We start from the raw sequence: 21,563 nt of genomic DNA, 5'->3' as shown, positions 1-21,563 counted from the left end.
GTGCATACTCAGATTGGGCCAGGGTTACTAGTGGGGTGCCACAGGGGTCTGTGTTGGGCCCCCTACTATTTAATATATTTATTAATGATCTGGTGGATGGTTTACAGAGTAAAATATCAGTATTTGCAGATGATACAAAACTATGTAAGGTAGTTAACACAAAGGAGGACAGTTTGCAACTACAGATGGACTTGAGTAAATTGGAGAATTGGGCTGAAAAATGGCAAATGAGGTTTAACACAGATAAGTGTAAGGTTATGCACATGGGAAGGAGAAACAGATGCTACGATTACTTACTAAATGGGAAACTGCTGGGGAAATCAGACATGGAAAAAGACTTAGGCATCTTAGTGAATAAGAATCTAAATTGGAGTGCCCAGTGTCAGGCTGCAGCCACCAAAGCAAATAGGGTGATGGGATGCATTAGAAGAGGTCTGGGGGCACGAGATGAAAACATCATTCTCCCTCTGTACAAATCACTAGTCAGACCACACTTGGAGTATTGTGTGCAATTTTGGGCGCCGGTGCTGAAGAAAGACATTACGGAACTTGAAAGGGTTCAGAGGCGGGCTACTAAAATAATAAATGGAATGGGTGCATTACAATACACGGAAAGGTTATCAAAATTAGGTCTATTTACTCTAGAAAAGAGAAGACTTAGGGGAGACCTAATAAATATGTACAAATATATCAGAGGGCCATATAGAGATCTCTCCCATGATCTGTTTGTACCAAGGACTATGACAAGAACAAGGGGGCATTCTTTTCGATTGGAGGAAAGAAAATTCCTACATCAGCATAGAAGAGGGTTCTTCACGGTAAGAGCAGTGAGGCTCTGGAACTCTCTTCCTGAGGAAGTGGTGATGGCCAACTCACTGAATGAATTTAAGAGAGGAATGGATGCATTTCTTGTTAGCAAAAGTATAGAAGGTTATAAATAGCATAATCTTACAGGTAGATAGAAGAGCGACCAAGATTATTAGAGGAATGGGTGGGCTGCAACACCAAGACAGGTTATTAAACTTGGGGTTAGTTAGTTAGGAAAAACAAAGGCTTAGGGGGATCTAATCACAATGTATAAATATATGAGGGGACAGTACAGAGACCTTTCCAAAGATCTCTTTACACCTAGGCCTGCGACTGGAACACGGGGGCATCCGCTACGTCTTGAGGAAAGAATGTTTAATCATAATCACAGATGAGGATTCTTTACTGTACGAGCAGTGAGACTATGGAGCTCTCTGCCGTATGATGTTGTATTGAGGGATTCACAAGTAAAATTTAAGCAGAGCCTGATCGCATTAATTGAAAAATATAATATTACCAGTTATGTATATTGGATTTTATGATAGGGTGTTGATCCAGGGAACTAGTCTGATTGCCGTATGTGGAGTCAGGAAGGAATTTTTTTCCCCATTGGGGCTTATTTGACACATTGGGTTTTTTTTGCCTTCCTCTGGATCAACATGTTAGGCTACGGGTTGAACTAGATGGACTTAGAGTCTCCCTTCAACCTTAAAAACTATGAAACTATGAAACGTAAACAGATATAGACAAGGAACCCATAAGAGCCTTAACATTATTTAATAAATGCCATTGATGAACTTTATAGGCTTTATTATAATTTGAATTACCTAACACTTCGTGTCAAATGATAGCAGTTATATAGACGACTCCAACGGGGTTCACAAACTTTCAAACCATTCAATTTGAAATGCAAGTCTAAAAGCATCAGACTCAAGAAGCCATAAACACTGTGAATGGCAAATTAGAACAACTATGACCAAAGACGCACAAGGAATCAGCAGAATTACTATTTGTTTCGGATGTCATATCAGATTTTTCTTTGTACAAACTTATTGAATAGAATGGAATAATTTCTAAAATAAAAGGCTTGACTGATAAAGCTATGATAAATTGTGCAAAGAATATCTAATTATTCATTGCCTTTATCCCCCTGTCACATTGTTTAAAAGCATTTCTTTTTACACAATGTGACATCCATTTCATTTCAGACTAATGCTTGTGTTATTTGATATTGAAGTAATTAGACTTGACATCATCTATTCTTTACTGTCCTAAAAGAACTTCCAGACGGGTCTGCTGTTATGTTTTATGCATTACAGGAGCAAAATGCCACAATATTTTGGAAATATTTCTCTAGAAACCAGTAATCAAATTGTTGGTAATCAAATTTTCTGCTGAGCTTTGAAAGCTACATTATTCAATATGCTACTGATTCTTTTCTGTAATAGCAACATACTGTATTAGAAATGCATGCGGCTTTAATACATCTCCATTTGCTGATTTACAGCATTCCCAATAGACCCACGGAAAAAAATTACTTTCCTTCCATAGGCACTGCACGAAACATATGTATGTGCTGCTTGTCAAAACAGTGATATTTGAGTACAAAGAAAATCAGCTCTGTCAGAGGAAAAACACAGCAATTAAAATACTCGCTTCAGTCCTTTGTTTGTTTTCTAACCTATTTGCATCATGGGAAAATGGCATGAGTTTGTCTTGAATGATAACCTAAACAAACAAAACAATCTATTTCCATACATTTGTGTAATGCAGAATTCTAGAAGGCGCAATTTCGAAATTGGTTATAATACCACATTTCATACATTTAGGAATTGCATAATGTATTATCAAGCGTTCATGTAAAATTTAAAGGGGTATGCTAGGTAATAGGAATTTATGCTTCTTCTAGAAGCGATCTATTTTCATTGAGAGATTTAATTTGTATTAAATTTAAAAAAATATTTATTTTCTAGTTTTGACTTTCACAAATCGAGAAAAAAGGCATTTTGTTACATTTAAAGGGTAAACGTTTAAAGAATATTTAATGGAAATTGTCTCTTCAGGGAGGAATAGACAAACTCTAGTGCCACCTATTGGAGGTAGGAATCCTAAAAGTCAAAAGTGACCCTTTAATGAGCCTCGTCATATGACTTAAGATTTATGCCAGATCAGAACCTCAATTTGTACACACAGTTTTTCGGGATGGTTGTCTCTAGTCAGTGCAATGTATGAGATCTGATCTGGCTGTATGAGAGACGGGGTGTATGAGAGATGGGGTCTAAGGGGAATGCTAGTCTCCTTGCGGAGACTGACAAACCAATCCAGCATACCAATGGTGAGGAGATTTTAAGCTGCAATGCTCTTCTGGGAAATATGCAAATTGTCTCTTCAGTGAGGAAGTAGACTAAAGGCCCCATCACACACAGAGATAAATCTTTGGCAGATCTGTGGTTGCATTGAAAACATGGACATATTGTTCCATTTATACACAGCCACAAATCTGGCACTGATTGTCCACAATTTCACTGCAACCACAGATCTGCCGCAGATTTATCTCTGTGTGTGACAGGGCCTTAACTCTAGTACCACTAATTGGAAGTAGCAATCCTAAAAGTCAAAAGTGACTCTTTAACGAGACTTGTCATATGACTTAACGTTATCCAGATCAGAGCCTCAATTTGCAGACAAGGTGTTTTGGGATGGTTGTCCGCCGTTAGTGACCGGGTCTCAAGAGATGTTATAACATGCGTACACCACAATGTCAGGACATCCCAAGGCCAGGTCAGTGCCAGAGGTGCCAGAGAGTGAACTGGAACTGTCAAGATAAAGACTGGACTGGAATTGTAAGTTTTGGCTGGATAGACGTGCAGAGAAGTGAGCATATTTTTTATTTTTAAAACCAAATGTTCATTATGCTCCAGGGTCTGCAAAGACCCCACAGAATAATAAGGAACATTCAATTCCCATCAAATAAATTTAGTGTGATTCAAATTTTCCAGATGATTGTAAGCAATTTTGCCAAATTGAAATTTCAGTAAATTAGTCAATCATTAGTTAAGATAACGTTTTGTAACTCAGCACCTTTCAGTTGAGATGAGGGAATGGCCAATTGAAAATTAGTTTTATGGTGATAGAAAAGTTCAGATATATTCTGCATAGTCTACAGAAATATTAAGAATTGTATCTGTATCTCTTGTACCTAAGCCTTTAACTATAATCAGAGGGTACCAACAAATTCTAATAGAAAGAAGAGTTTTTTTAAAAGGTTTTTCTTTGGACTAAATAAAGTAAGGCTATGCACATGCATGTTAATGGATGTAGTGACTGTTAATAAGCTAAATTAATTTAAGGATTTCCTACAATAGGTTTTGCTACCATTAAATGATGTAGTTAACCGATCCCAGGGTCTAGTATTACATCCAGGTTTGTTATTATGAGGAAATATTCTTTTTTCACTTTTAAATAATGAAAAATATAAATTCAAAGCAATTTTCCCCTTATAAAGAATATTGTAACAAAGGGTTAGATGGGACAACACTGCACGGCCTTGGAATCATCCAGACACAGAGGATTATAAAATGGTGATTTTTATTCATCAATGTGTTTTTGAGAGCAATTTCACTTTCTTCAGGATTTGTCCCAAAGAAGGAGAAAATGCCCTCAGAGATGGGTGGACTAATAAAAATCACCATTTTATAATTCTGTGTCCAGATAATTCCACGGCTGCCCAGCGATGTCATATCTTTGCTTCCTTAAAGATTACTACCTGAAGGGATGCGCAGCAGCCACTCATGCCTTTATAGTAGTTGTGGCTTCTCATAACTACCCAAGGTGAACATGGTTTGTCCTTATGGACTTTTAACTCTCCCCAGATAAGACTCTATCTCTGCTACCTTTTTGTTTCCAGCTTACCTCAATTCTTGTAACAAAGGTTTATGGAATCAACCTGTTTCCCCAAATGAGCTTTTACTCAGCCTCACAGGGTCCAGTGCTGGCTATCGCCCTGCTCTGGCCTTTGATTTTTCTTTTGTCTCCACAAGCCAGTAATCTTTCGAATAACTGAACCCTTTTAATATAATTGTTTTTAATTTATTTATTAAAACTTGAAGAACTTTTTCCGGACTTTGCTATTAATGGTTTATCTTTATGATGGGCCACCATTATCAAAATTGGTGGAGATCCAACTCTTTGCACCCTCGCAGAGTGGCTGACTGAAGGGGAGATGGCTCTTTGGTGATTGTTAATTGCTCTACATTGTTTATCTGCCTAGTAATTAATGAGCGAGGTCAGTTGTTTAATAGGGGATCCTCAGAGTTGTGCCTAGATGAGTCTGATATTGATGGATTATCTCAGTAACCAGAAAACCCTTCCAAGCTTATGAATCTTTTTTTCCATCTTTACATCTGACTACGTACTTATCAGGGTGTTATGTTTGGACAGGACATCTATCACCAGTCCGGACATCACGGTACTGTACAGATGAGTAAAATTGGCCTTACTGTGTAATTTAGTCTTCATGACTCGAGTATACAATCACTATAATTCATGGTAGTTACATTTGTGAGTAGTACATATATTTATATTACTGAGTAGGGACCATTTCAAATATAATATCAAATACTAAGTAATTTATTTTAATAGTAGATCGTTGTAAATTCTTCTACATTGCTTTAGGGAATTTTAGTCACACTGAAATACAAAATCGGTTTTCCTAATAAATCACGACATTCACAAAGATACTACTTACAGTCATGTCAAAAAGAAATGATACCCCATGTAAGGTTTTTACATACATAATGCATGTCTTATTATAAAATATTGAAAGCACAGTTCATGGGAATATATGATATGATCCATCACAATATATGCAAGTATCGTATGTAGATAAGTCGATCTTATTCAGACAACCCAAAGCCCATGTCCGGGCTTATAAAGGTTGGTGAATATGTCTATGTAAAGCTTTTACCCTGAGAAAAGGTTGCTAAGGAAACAGCCAAATGGAGGATTGTAATGTTATTTATCTCCTAATTCAGAAGTTTCTTCCACAGTGAAACATTAACAATCCGACTATTGGAAGATTCCTCATTCATAACATATCTTTACATTTCACATTAACAATCAAGTAAAGATTGAAGACGGGGCATAATGAAATTAACCATTACCTAATTAGTGAAAACACATAGAAATCTCCAATGCTATCAGTGCGTAGTCTATAGAGATGGTAATATCTGGCCAAATGTAATCAATTATAATCTCAAACAATTCATGAAGAATACATATGATCCTTTTCACATATTCTTTTCCACACTTTATGGAATTACCTGTCCATCGAATAATAAAAATCAACGGCACGCTATAATTTCCATTTCACAGCTTCTTTATATTAAAAAATATAAGTATACATCCATCTTAAAGATTCAATAGTCAGCCTTTCACCACACTGTAAAAAATCCATTATAGTAATAGGGGAACAGGGATAGACCCGAGAAATGGTGCCCAGGTGCGGGCATACTGTCCGGTAGTGTGTCTCTGTCCGGCACAAACTGGAACAAAGTGTCCGCCTCGCTCACACCTTACTCTTTTGAATGTTTTACACTGTGGCAAAATTCTGACTATTGAAACTGTAAAATGGATTTCTACTTATAAATACTTATATTTTTGATATAAAGAAGCTTTGAAAAAGAAATGATAGTGTGTAGTGATGGGCGAATAGTAGCTATTTGTATTCGGATTATTCGTAATGAGCCCCAAAATGCTATTCCGGTATTTGTCATCAATAACGAACCTAATGCAAGTCAATTGGGAACTCGAGCATTTTTTTTGACTTGCCAAATACTGGAATATTACTCGGTATTCGGTAAGCATTATCTGAACATGAATAGTTACTATTCGCCCATCTCTACTGGTGTGCCACTGATTTTTGTTATATGATGTACATGACAGCTTCTGGGAGTAGTGTATCATTGTATTAGAATTTAGAGATGAGGAACTTTATTATAGGTCTAATTTGCTATTTTGACTCTGTAGACTGTGAGCCCTCACAGACAGGGTCTTATATTGTTCATGATTATTGAACTTGTTTTTATTATGTATCCCTATTTCATATGTAAAGTGCCATGGAATAAATGGCGCTATAATTATAATTATTATTATTATTATTATTATTATTATTATTATTATTATTATTATTATTATACTTTTATTGACACTCATCAATTAGATCTATTGGGAATATGGCAAGGGTGCCAGGACAAATATTAATTAGTCATATTCCACCAATTATGCTGTACTTTTATTGTTAAATGTATTTTCTAATTTTGAACAACTTATACACTAAATATAGCACCTTATAATGTCTCTATACAGACACTTTAATATGTCAATATTAGTTCTGCTGACATTTTAACGTTTGGCTCTTAAATGGAACATGATATCAGATAATTACTTGTCTAAATCAAGTTTTTCTGTTAAATACTTTTTTTTAATATTTGTAATAGTTTCATTTATTTATTATATTTATAGACAAAAAAAGAAAATCCCAAATCTTGTAATTTTCACACTGGCCATTAGGCCTTATTATAAACCAACGCTTTCTGTTTCTTTCAACACACTTCTCAGCTATCTCATTATCATCACAGAGGATTAAAATGACGGACAATACTTGTATATAAAGTAGATGAAATAAAATAGAAAATTTACAATAATTGATGATCACAGGGCATTTCCTCAACCCCCCTTGACAATGGCCTTTGCCATTAGAGCATGCTTAGATAATGTTTCCATGTAACAATTAGGGTCTAACTCAGTATGTTGATTCCTATGTCCATATATCTGCTGGAAAGATCACAAAGTAGGTGTCTAGTTTTAGGCCAAGTGTAATTGCTGATTTATTTTTTTAAATATAGATAGTGATATAAAATTAGGTAATAAAAACATTATGATTTTTAAAGTTATTCCCATGTTCACATATAGAAATTGTTAGATAGTGCTTGTAAAAACAAGAAATTTTGCAATTCACTGCTTACTAAAATTTAGAGCCTTTCTTGAGATATTATCACTTTTCTTTTGATTACAGCTTGTTGCCTATGAGACCGACCATTGCTGATTTCTTGATTGTAAACACTGTGCTAAAGTCGACCAGGATTATGAGGCAACAGCACACTCAGCACTCCAGCTTTAAAGGATTGTTTACAAGCTCAATGGAAAAATAAGCTTGTAAGCACTGATGTCTAGGAGCAGTGGTCAGTCTAAAAGGGAATGAGCAAAAGTGTTAATATCTCAAGACCAGCTGAAATTTATTATAATCAGTACATCTCAAAATTACTAGTGTTTACAAGAACTATCCAACAATATCCATTTATGAAAATAGAAATTACTCTTTATCCATAGCTAAATGTTTCAGATACATATCTTTTGTAAAAATGAGGGACACATGCACATAGGAATGGGTGTTTGGAAATCGGCAAGAGCAATTCACTGGACTTCCATTATGAAACCTCCAGGAAAAGTAGAGATGAATGCTGACTACTGCAATATGTAACTCTAAAGGGCACTTTACACACAGCGACATCACTAGCAATGTTGCTGGTGAAAGCACCCGCCCCCGTCGGTTGCGCATATCGGGCAATCGCTGCCCGTGGCGCACAACATCGCTAGGACCCATCACACATACTTACCTGCCTAGCAACGTCGCTGTGGCCGGCAAACTGCCTTCTTTCTAAGGGGGAGGTTTGTTCGGCGTCACAGCGGCGTCACTAAGCGGCCGCCCAATAGAAACGGAGGGGCGGATATAAGCGTCCGGAATATCCCGCCCACCTCCTTCCTCATTGCCGGCGGCCGCAGGTATGATGTTGTTCCTCGTTCGTGCGGTGTCACACATTGCGGTGTGTGCTGCTGCAGGAACGACGAACAACCTGTGTCCTGCAACAGCAACGATATTTGAGATTAGAACGACGTGTCAACGTTCAACGATATGGTGAGTAATTTTGATCGTTAGCGGTCGTTTGTGCATTTCACACGCAACGACGTCGCTAATGAGGCTGGATGTGCATCACGAATTCTGTGACCCCAACGACATCTCGTTAGCGATGTCGTTGCGTGTAAAGCCCCCTTTAGCTTCAGGAATATGTGATTGGCGGACCAGGGCTTGGTTTCAAATGTACCCGAGTGCCGGGCCTGGCCTAGGATTTTCAGGGATTTTGAATAATGATTTGGATCTGGCACTCGGGTAATACAAAAAAATAAAGGAAAAATAAAAAAAAACATAAATAAAATATAAATAAAGCAGCGCTATACTCACCAAGTCTCTGGTGCCGCTGTAACTGCTCCCACGGCCTCTCCTTCTTTTGGGGCCACTCATTAGGTTCATGCATATTCACTGCATTTCCTGCCCATCAGCGCCAGTGATTGGTTGTAGCTGTCTTGCTTTATCATGGCTGGGTATCAAAATTGGGGGGACCACACGTTGGTTTTTTAAATTATATATTTAAGTTAAAAAAAAAACTGTATGTGGTTCTTCTTAGTTTGATACACAGCCTAAATAAGTGCATGGCTAGGGGCTGCAGCCTTTGGCCATATGCTTTATCTGTGCTAGGTATCATAATATAGTGGGACCCTACGCCAATTTTTTAAATGTATTTATTTATTTTTATACCACTATAGACACACATCGTATCTGTGATTGGAAGCAATCAGCTAACAAGCTGTCACTCAGGGTAAGGGCACATCTGATTGTAACCAATCACAGATTCCAGTGGGTGGGGAAAGCAGTGCATATGCATGAAGGCTAATTCGTGGCCCGGAAGGAAGTGGCCGGCTGCAGGAAGAGTTACAGCAAACCTGGAGTCTTGGTAAGTGTAGCATACCTGGTCATATCCCCCAATCCCTTCTCCGACCATTTTTAATTGCTGGATTTTGGTCCCCATAGATTAATATGGGGACTGGAATCTGGCCAGATACCCGGAATCAATCCCGAGCTGGAACCGGATTTCTTAAAAAAATCCAGTTAGGTACACCAGTCCCAGTTATCTGCGAGTTCGCCCGTCACTAGTGGCGAGTCTTTTCATTGCAGTGCTCAACAATATTCCACAAATTCACAACTATTTGTGTATGTTCACACAAAGATTTTTTTATGTGGATTTTAGAGCAGGTTTTGCTTCAAAATCCACATAAATCTTTTAATACTCAGTTTTTCAAATCTTTCAGTGGAAGACAGGGCTAGAGTGCATATGTTGCTGTTATTTTTCCATGTTTTTAATGTGAACATGTGAATTATCAAACCATTTCTGGCTGAATAAAAATTCTACATCTGACCGCTAAATGATAACAAGCAGGAAATATGTCCAGTAAACAAAAACTGCACCAAAATTCATCCCATTTTTCATGCATTTTTGGAATCTGGATTCTTCAGCCTGAAAAATCAAAGGAACTCTGTGTAAACAAATCCTAACACTACATGTACGCTATACCACATAGCATTTAAGAAAAAAAATATTAGACATTTTCTACTATGAATAAAATAATGTATAAAATGTAATAAAATATACAGTAAAACATTACAAAATAATGAGGATTAGCTCACCCACGCTTAATGTCCATGATATGAATGGGATCCAGGCCTGGCGGGTGCTCATCCAGCTGGTGCAACACAGTGGAAACAGTAGAAGGAAATGGAATTCCCGCCTGTCTGCTCAGGCAATTATTTTAGTAAAACTTTTTTTACCTTTATTTAGGTATCATTAAAAAACATAAAGACACAAACAAATCAATGGAAAAAGTTATTAAAAAAGCATGATGCGTTTCGAGCACAATTACCCTTAATCGTGATTAAGGGCCGTTGTGCTAGAAATGTGTCATGCTTTTTTAATAACTTTTTCCATTGATTTGTTTGTCTCTTTAAGTTTTTTAATGATGCCTAAATAAAGAAAAAAATTGAATCATACTATGATTAAGGGCAGTTGTGCTCTAAACGCATCATGCTTTTTTTTAATAACTTTTCCATAGATTTCCACAAAGGAGATAATAGTCTAGCATCAGTACCTAACACATACCTACCTCCACTTATAAATCTCCAAGAGACAAAGGCAAAGTCAATATAATACTGGACTCAAGCAGGGAGGTGCTCCACCTGGCAATCTGTACAGCAATCCAAATCCAACGAGGAAAGAAAGAAAAACTGGTGGCACTCACCCTTCGTAGAACTCTTGTTTTATTATCCAACGGTATAAAACATACAGGAGGGGGATGTGGAGTACATCAAAGATGCAGACGCAGGGAATGACGATGACTGTTTCGCGCACCTTGGCACTTTGTCGGGTCCTGACGAAGCGCCGAGGTGTGTGAAATGGTCACTGTTGTCCCCAACGTGCCCTGCGTCTTTGATGTACCCTGCATCCCCCTCCTGAATGTTTTTTACCATTGAAAAATAAAATATTTTGTACGAAGGGTGAGTGCCACCAGTTTTTCTTTCTTTCCTCGTTGGTTTTCCATGGATTTATTTGTCACTATTTTTTAATGATGCCTACATAAAGAAAATATTTTTTAAAAATGCAAAAAAGCATGCCGCGTTTCGAGCACAATGGCCCTTAATCATAGCATGATTAAGGGCCATTGTGCTCGAAACACGTCATGATTTTATGATACCATTTTCCATGGATTTGTTTGTCTTTTTATGTTTTTAAATGATGCCTAAATAAAGAAAACATTTTTTTTACTAAATTAATTACTTGAGTGATGTGCTGGAATTCTTTTTCCGTCTTCTTTGAGCTAAGCACCCTTTATCCAAACCATATGTAATGAATCAACAGGAACAACTGGTCCATTTCAATAACATGTCACTTACCACTGAAAGGGAATTCGCGATTAGAGACCCTTCTTGGCTCAGCATGTTTGATACCGTAATCGCTGGCAAATCCATATTTTGTGGATGAAACTGAAGGAGACCATTCTGACTCATTGGATGACAGAGGGAGGAGTATCCTGATTCGGCCTCGGACAGAGGTACAAGCACATGTTCAGGCATTGAGGGAGGTGTAATGGGTGGGATATTAAAGTCTTCATTCTCTAGACTGTGTCCAGGATAAGTCTGCGGAGTGAAAACACCACATATATTTATTCACGTATCATGGCAATCACAAACATACTGCACTTATTTTCCAAGAAAAGTTATTTTTACTCCATAAAAGCACAAGTTAAACCCTAATAGATGATGGTGCTGCTTTTTTAATGTTTTGTTTGGAACGCTATTTCCCCAAAGGCATAACAAAGTCTGGCATTTGTAGAATTTCCATTAGGCACAGTTTTCTCAAGAATCAAAAATCATTTAATAAATTCCTAGGGCCCCATTAAGATTCTTGCAGAGTCGTATTATTGCTGTATATCTTTTTCTCCAGGTCTGGGGAAAACAAATGTAATTTATAAAATCAACATTTGATCAGAAATGCTTTTACCGTACTGGCAAAATACACGTGAAAGTTTTTACAAAAGCATCCCCGGATGGTAGAAATATTAATGCTACACAGAATTTATATACACATAATACATTATACATTTAGAGGGCAGAATATTAGGAGTTATCGGACCTTTTATTTGGAGTGGCTATTACACAGATCACTACGAGGTATAAGAAGGTGAAGGAAAAAACATTCTGCAAATGTTATAGTTTTACCAGGTGGACTAATGACACAATCAAGCAACCTTAGTACATGGGATGATTGTGGTTTATGTTCTGGTATGAGCAGACGTCTTTGGCACTTTTGAATGGTTCTAGTGCAGTAACCATTAGGCAGTGATCACATAAGGCTTTTAATATGTGTTTTCCAAAAGTGGTTAATACTCAGCCACAGTGTCACATTTACAGAAAATCATGGGGAATGCAGTGTGTGAACTTAGCCTTAAAGGGAATCTGTCAACAGGCTCTACTACTTCATCTGAGAGCATCATGAAGTGGGCAAAGAGACCCTGAATCCAACGATGTATCACTTAGATTACTGGGTACAGCCATTCTGACACAATCCGAATTTTTAGAATTAGCAATGCAGCAGATCTAAGGGAAAGTAGGAAAATTCACGGTATCGCCGCGCTGCACAGAGGTAGTAGTAGTAGGATTATTGTGGTGAATTATTTATTAGAAAATACATGCCACTACGCGTTTCGGGGGTACATCTCCCCCTTCCTCAGGTAGCAATCATAGACAGACAATTTGGGTTTTATATACACAACCGGAAAAGAAAAGAGAAAAAAATCCACATATTTTCCCCAATCAGGTTGGATCCCCAATGGGATAGAATTATTAAAACAATTAATTAATTAAGAAGATGCCCCTATGCAGGGTATTCACCTCAAACATTAAGATACAGCTATATGTACTAATTCATAAAATGTTAAAAACCTTAATAAAATTACACCAAAATTATTGGTAGATACGAAATATCCTACCCACGTGTAGAAAATTAAATACACATTACCATATTAGCACTATTGATTGGAATTAATGTAAAAAATATAAATTATATAAAATATATAAAATATGCATATTGCAAAAACCCCATTCACTTCCCATGGTGATTTTCTTATATAGAGGATCCTTTTGGATACTTCGTGGAATTGAGTAATAAAAGATGGATGAACCGATATATAGAGTATCCTATTGTGTGATTAATCATCTTGAAAAGGACTTTGATTCCCATGGACGACTGGAATTGCTTGGCTGAATGTAATACATCGGGGTTAGTGGAGGGGATCAATTTTTGTAGAGAATTAATTTTTGGAGAGCATTAATTTTCAAGAAAAAAGGGGGGAAAGAAAAAATGGGATGGAATTCTCCTTTGTAGTATACACACAACCATGTACATACACATACACGTGTACTCATATGTGCACATAGATTATTGCATACCAATACAGAGTGAAAAAGGATCCATCTGAATAAATTCAGGTGGTTGGCTCATCAATTATGGAATGAGTAAATTAATAGACACCTATCAATGAAGTTGGTTGGTAGAAACAATGGATAAATAAAACAAATTGCGATCAAAAAAAAAAAAAAAAGGAAAAAAAAAATATAGAAAAATATGTAATAAAAAAAATACAATACAAAAATGATATAATTGTAAAAAATGTTATGATGGTCACAGATTCCTGTCCATCAATGTACGACGGACAGGAAATCAGTGAACCCAAATGGTAGCATTAATAATAAATTATAAATATTACAATAAAAGTATAAAATCAATACATTGATTTTTGTGATTTTTATATATATATATATATATATATATATATATATATATATATATATATATATATATGTATAATAATAGCCATGAGTTCCTATCCTTCAATTTATGGTTATTGATAAAATTATTAATGATTCGATGATTTTAATAATATTACTCCGTACTGGTATTCAACTTCATCACATTTGGCCCTATTTAACTCGCTCCGTCATTATATTTTGTCCTACGGGATGTAAGGTGGCTAGCTTAAATATCCAGAAGGACTACTACTAGGTTCCACTAGCTTCCAGTATCTATCTGTGTCATCTGTCATGATTTGTTCAATGATTATTGTTTTAAATGTGTCCCTATCTTTATTGTGTTCACAAGAGAAATGTTTAGACAGGCTATGGGTAAGTATGCCATGGTGGATATCATATCTGTGACCATTTAACCTGTTGTGTAACATTTGTGTTGTGCGACCTACATATTGCAGGCCGCAGGGACATTCCAACAGGTAAATCACGTAAGAGGTAGTAGAAGTAAGGTGTTGTTTTATAAGAAATTCCTCCCCTGTAATATTAGACTTAAATGATTGTATGCCTTGTTCCAGTGTTTTACAACATAAACATCTGGATTTGCCACAGCGGTAGTTACCTGTTGGTTTCATGGTGACTGACCCCTTTTGGGACACAGTAGATTTCTCATTGGGTATTTTACTGGGAGCAATCATATTTTTTAGATTTCTATTCCTCCGGAACACAACCTTGAGTTTATTGGGTAGGATCCCTGAAAGAATTTTATCACTTTTCAGGATGTACCAATACCTACCCACTAGCTCCTTTATCTTTTTGTATGAATCACTGTAAGTGGTCACTAGGCAGCTCTCATAACCAGTATTTGTCTTGTCCTCCTTCAAAGCCCTATCCTCAATCTTGGTCAGGCATTTATCCTGATCCAATTTGAGGCTTTTCTGGAAGGCGTCAGTCAATATTTTTCCAGGGTAACCTTTGCTTATGAATCTATTCCGTAATATCTTAGCTTTGGCCCTGAAGGATTTTGCATTGGTACAGTTTTTCCTGATGCGCCAGTATTGGCCATACAGGATATTTCTAATCCAGGTGGGCAGGTGACTGCTGGAGAACTCTAAATAACTGTTAACGTCCACCTTTTTAAAAAAAAGTTGAAGTTTCGATGATAGATCTCTCATTAATTTTTATGTTCAGATCTAAAAATTGAATAGAATCCCGGGAAATAGTAGCTGTAAAGCTAAGTCCCCACTCATTTCGGTTTAGTGAGTTAGTAAAGGTTACTGCACTCTCTTCGGACCCTGACCAAATAAAGGACAGGTCATCTATGAACCGGCGATAAAAGGTCACATTCCCCATAGCTAGGGGGGACTGTGCGATATGAAGGGACTCGAAACACCCCATGTACAGATTGGCATAACTTGGGGCGAATCTCGTCCCCATCGCACAGCCCCTCAGCTGACGATAAGTATTGCCCTCAAAGGTAAAGATGTTATGTTTTAATATAAAGTCAATGGATTGCAAGATAAACTCCCTCCCCTAAAGTTGGAAGGGTGCTATCTGCAACCAAAAAGGAATCCACACTCTTCAGCCCTAGTTCATGATCTATATTAGAATAGAGTACGGATACATCTAGAGTGAAGAAAAGGCAATTGGGGGTTGCAGGGAGTTTCTTTAGAAGATTGATAAGATGAGAGGAGTCTCTGAGATGGGAATCTAGCCGGCCAACGTATTTTTGCAAGAATAAATCAATGTAATGGGATAAGTTGGCCGTGATGGAATTAACCCCAGATATTATCGGTCTACCGGGTGGATTAGTTATGGATTTGTGAATTTTTGGGAGGAAATAGTAATATGGTAAAGAATAGTGTTTGATCTCTAAATATTGCTTCTCTCTCTTATTTAGGATCTTATCATCACTTGCCTTTTTGATCATGGTTTTCTAATGCTTCATAGTATTTGTTATCCTCCAACTGTTTAGTCCCCTCATTGGTGTACCAATCTCTATCCATCAGCACCACCCCACCCCCTTTGTCCGCACTTTTTATTACCAGATTATGATTGTTTTTGAGAGAGTCTATCGCTAGCCTCTCCTCCCCTGATAAGTTATCCCGTTTGAAGTTGCAGCGGAATTCTCTGATGTCTTTGAGCAATAGCTGATGGAATGTTTCTATATTATTGCCCCTATGGTGGTGGGGATAGAAGTTCTTATTCCCTTTGACCTGTACATGTAAAAAGGTATCCAATGTTTCACCATCAGTATTGGTCTTGGTCGGACCCTTCTGTTTAGATAGAATTATAAAATGTCTCTGTAGGGTGAGTTTTCGCACAAACTCATTTATGTCCAAAAAGAGGCTAAACGTGTTAGTGTTACTGGATGGACAAAACGATAGACCCCGCTTTAGTAATGTGGCTTCTCCTTGGTTTAACCGATAACTAGAAAGATTAAAAATTCCTATTTCCTTTTGTTCTGAATTGGTTAGCAGATCTGGGAGAGCAGCCTCTGCCCATACCAGGCTTTCTATATACAAAGTCTATAGACAGTGAGCTGCTTATCACAGAAAGAGTTTAAGTAATGATAAGGTCCTGGAGCTAAAACAATCATTGCAAGTAAACAACAGCAGGCAGCTTGATAAGAGAAGCATCTCTGAAATCTGTATTTAAACCTCTACAGCATGCTGTATTCAGATTACATAGCAAAAATTTGCTGACACATTCCCTTTAAGGTTATCACAGGTGAAAACCATAGGATTCAAAAGAGACTAATTTCAAAGTCTGTGCTGGTAAATTGTCTTTATATACTGAAGCTAAGCAGAAAAAACGTGGATTACAGCATATCAAAATTAACAAAATGAGGCTCAACAAAGAAGTAAAAGGTTAATACTTTCTTCAGAGATTTATATAAATGGAAGAAGCTTATAAAAAGAAACAACTTGCCAATTTACTACATTTTGAAATGAATTTCATGATACCAATATTTTGCCCTTTTTTGTTTCTAGCTCATTGCCTTTGATTTTATCAAAACTACACTAAGTAGCCCAGTAAGTGACACCGCTGGAATCAGGATCTCTGCTCCTAGAATATGCTGCTCTCCGATTAGATGGCAAAAACCTGGTGACAAAGTCACTTTCAAAGGAAAACCATTTAAGCCCATACTTGACTTAGGGTTTGGCCTACTTGATAGCAGGGTCTTCAGCCTACTCTTACATTTTTTTTTCTTGATAATAAGTTTTTTTTTCAGACATAAGTCAAGCTTCTTTCAAAAACATTTCCTCATGTCATTCTCTCAATTTAATGCCCAAGAATCACAAAAAAAGGATACAAATCATAGATGGAGTGTATATAGTGTTAAAATGACACATACACTATGAGGTATACTGTGAAATTGTATTTACAAGTTATCATGGCAGCTCTGGATGTGACTGGAGTATAGACATGATGTAACAAAAGAATAGTGCCTGCAGCTCTGGATGTGACTAAAGTAAGGGACATGACATAACAGCAAAATAATGACTGCAGCTCTGGATGTGACTAGAGTAAGACATGATGTTACCGCAGAATAGTGACTGCAGCTAAGGATGTGATTAGAGTAAGACATGATGTAACAGCAGAATAGTTACTGCAGCTCTGGATGTGACTAGAGTAAGACATGATGTAACAGCAGAATAGTGACTGCAGCTCTGGATGTGACTGGAATATAGAAATAATGTTACAGCAGAATAGTGACAGCAGCTCTAGATATGACTGGAATATAGACATTTACAACAGCAGAATAGTGACTGCAGCTCTGGATGTGACTGGAATATAGAAATAATGTTACAGCAGAATAGTGACAGCAGCTCTAGATATGACTGGAATATAGACATTTACAACAGCAGAATAGTGACTGCAGCTCTGGATGTGACTGGAGTTGGAGTATATGTTGTATGTCCGCCACTTTGTATAGGTGGCTGGGCAAAGTAAACATGAGTTCTTTGGAAATTTAGAGGATTAAATCAGGGCATACTTAACCTTGTCCTATCCTGAGTCCCCCTGGGGGGGCATTCTAAAAATTCCATTACTCTCCTTTGTCGGGCCACTGCTTTGTTTATCATTCACATGTGAATAAATTGATTTCCTGTTGATTATTTTAAAAAATTCATTCATATTGCAAAATTCTGTTTTGACATTTATTCCCAATTATAATAGGATTTGAATGGGAAGAACAGGAAATTTTATTGGATAGGAAAAGGTTAACCAGCATCTCCTATATATGAGGTGATATAACAGTTTGCAGCAAATAAACAGCTCTATAACACTTGTTACAGTAAGAAGTAGATGGAAGGCTTTAACATTCTTCACACAGAGCTTCCACAATAACCTATATGACAGTATGCTTACACATTATTTTCTCTCATTACACAGAGTTTTTCTCCTTACACAGTGGATGTTCGAGTAGAACACTGTACCTTATCATTGCAGGGAGGTGACAGGGAGGGGTGAATCCTGTACTTGGTCACTTATCTCTACTATACTTCTGCTACACAAAGTTTGCTTTTGAATTATTATGAGCTGTTCTCCACTCCTGACAGTCTCTGTTCTGAACTGGCAGATCTCTGTAGCTTGACTTTTCACAGGGTATGCTTTCTGAGCACTGCTCCTGCTTTGCAGGGAGACCAATAGACACTTCTTTCCTTTTGCAGAGAGACAAAGACACACTCCTTGCTTCCCAGTATTACCTGTGTAACTGATAGATACTTCCTGCCTCCTGCTGAAATCGTAACTCCACAGTTGCTAGATGATTTTAGATCATCTGTCCAGTTTCTATGTCACATATAGACATGACGTAACAGAAGAATAGTGACTGCAGCTCTGGATGTGACTGGAGTAAGTCATAATATAATAATCATCGGTTCTGTATATTTACACAAAACATGGAAACTAATCATAGAAGATTGTTGTAGTTCTACCTTTCCTTCAAATTTCTTTTTTTGTTTTGGGTGAAAAAAAGGTAGAAGAAAGGTCCCAATGTCATTTTAAATGTAGTCTCAGTGATATTTCTAAAAAATGATAGCGCCCCTGTACAATGCCAGAACTGAAGCTCTGCTGTGCAATCTGCTCAAGCATGCAGCAATTCCACTTTCCTGTTTAAAAAGCTCTTTGGATCTGTGTAATTCATGGCAGATTACAGTAAATAGCAGAGGTTTTCCTTCTTTTCTCTGTGTGTTTTTCTTGCATTTAATTCTCTGACGTCTAATGTTATTAAATTAAATAGTTGTGAATATGTAAGATATAGAGCACCACCGAGCTCATTAAATACATATTTTACTTTGTAGACATTTAAATATTATGATAATGTGTTTCACAGAGAACACTTTGAGAAGTTTAAATAGGATGAACCTTATCTTTAATTTCTGAATGGAGTACATTCACAATGAAGTGTCTTTTGTCTCAGCATGACTTAGGCTCGATAGTTTCAGAACATAATGTATTACGGCTGAAACCTGGAGTCCATTACATAAATCATCTCAACTCTCAGCAAGAATTGTCCAACAGTGCCATTGATATGTTTAAGTCAATGATCCTGAAAACAACTTTTTGTCTTACTTCACATGTTCGACAACACTAATAGATCATCTTCATTTAAAAGCACTCAGCAGGCTAATTTATCAAGCCGCAGTTATCAAAACCATATTATCTTTTAGGGCACAACTTTTCTTTTTATCTCTCATCAATTTTCTTTATTGAAACTTGTACGGATGGTTTATTTTTTACACATGGGAGCAGAATGTAGAAAATAAATGTTCCCTAACCATAGAATAACTAGAGAATTCACTCTTTTTATCTTTATTCTTAAGACCCCATATACACTAGAAAAATGTTGGCTAAACCTGTCGACAACGATGAGCTCAGTCTACAGTCTAATGGGTATGGGGGCCTCCCGACGCTCACCCAAAGATGTCGAGGGGGTAAATGTCTGGGTGAGAAAAGCTGCCACAAAAGGAATTTAGCAATGGCTCTCTTGTACAGAAGAAAAAGCTTTTCTTCAGCTCACCTGCTGCCCGGACTGCTCAGCCTTGCGGGTGCCTGGGATCCACCGGTGAGTCCCGACCGGTCATAAGCGAATGCAGGAGGAAAGAAAGGAAAAGGATCCGGCACAGGTTCTTCTTAGAATAAAACCATCATAAACTTTATTGGGATCATTAAAAAGATCGTGAAGACCGAGTATATATTCTTAATCCATGAGAACTTAAGTTCTCATGGATTAAGAATATATACTCGGTCTTCACGATGGTTTTATTCTAAGAAGAACCTGTGCCGGATCCTTATCCTTTCTTTCCTCCTGCATTCTCTTGTACAGAACACAAGAGCTATCGGCAGATTGAGCACTCCTGTGTATGGAGGAGTCAGGAGAGATAGCTGCCTACGACAACTATCTATTGTGTATGGGGCTACTTAGACCTCTATGGCACTTTCCCCTCTATAGACATAATTTCTCCATTAACAATTGTCTCTTCCTACTTTAGTAATCCCTCAAATTAAAGTGAACTCATCACCAGATTTGGCAACTGTAAGCTGCGGCCAGCACCACTATGGTCTTATATACTGCATTCCAGAATACTGTATACAAGAGCCCAGGCCACTCTGTATAATGTAACAATCACATTTATAATACTCACTTAGGCGGCAATCCGGTCCGATGGGTGTCGCTTCTCACCAGTCCGGCGCCTTCTCTCTGCTGCAATTGCCGTCCTCCTTCTTCTGAGGCCTGTGCATGATGCATTCTATGTCATGCACACACGCCGACATTGCGGTCCTGTGCAGGCGCACTTTGATCTACCCTGCTCAGGGAAGAACAAAGTACTGTAATTCGCAGGTGCAAAGAAAGGTTAAAGACCGCCCACCCATGCGTGCTACAATAGCGACACCCATCGTATCAGACCGGCCCCTAGGTGAGTATTATAAAAGTGATTTTTATGTTCTACACAGCGGCCTGGACTCTTACCGTATATACAGTATTCTGGAATGCTGTATATAAGAGCCCACTGGTGATGGCCGCAGCTTATAGTTGTGAAATCTGGTGACAGGTTCCCTTTAATATGTGTCACCAACTCTAAAAGTTTAAAGTATAAAGAGTAACTAAATATTTTTTATTAACTTAGTATGTCATCGGTTTTTGCACAGTAATGAATCTATGTAATATACTCCATTACCTTTTCTAGATTCCTTTTCTCCCAAACATTATGCTTAAAGAGCCGGACCCCCGCCACCACTGACGTCCCCGGACTAGTCCAGCCCTTTTCCGAGTGCCCCTGGCCCTGGGGTGGGCGTGTCACTAATAAGCTGCTTTTTCAAGGAAGAATCCTCAGGATTAATCAACATGCTTGTTTACATTTTTATAATTCAGTAGTAAACATTTTTATATTATAAAATCCACCATTTACATCCGATTCTCAGAGTTTATTCTGTACATAAATCCTAACAATCTTCTATGTGTGAACAGAGCCCTTTATAATAGTACGTAAAGAGACAG

The 21,563-nt window shown here is 37.5% G+C and overlaps 1 protein-coding gene across 2 annotated transcripts in view; it reads right to left on the bottom strand.

Annotated features, from left to right (window-relative positions):
- Positions 1–21,563, bottom strand: part of TOX (thymocyte selection associated high mobility group box) — a 379,523-nt gene that overhangs the window by 158,429 nt on the left and 199,531 nt on the right. For both annotated transcript variants that reach the window (XM_075316335.1, XM_075316336.1), the window contains one exon: positions 11,648–11,890. In XM_075316335.1, the coding sequence (XP_075172450.1) occupies positions 11,648–11,890 (243 nt within the window). The remainder of the gene's footprint in view (positions 1–11,647; positions 11,891–21,563) is intronic.

The sequence above is a fragment of the Anomaloglossus baeobatrachus genome, chromosome 6, assembly GCF_048569485.1.
Source record: "Anomaloglossus baeobatrachus isolate aAnoBae1 chromosome 6, aAnoBae1.hap1, whole genome shotgun sequence".
Classification (NCBI taxonomy): Eukaryota; Metazoa; Chordata; class Amphibia; order Anura; family Aromobatidae; genus Anomaloglossus; species Anomaloglossus baeobatrachus.
This window is presented reverse-complemented; position numbering and strand designations above follow the sequence as displayed.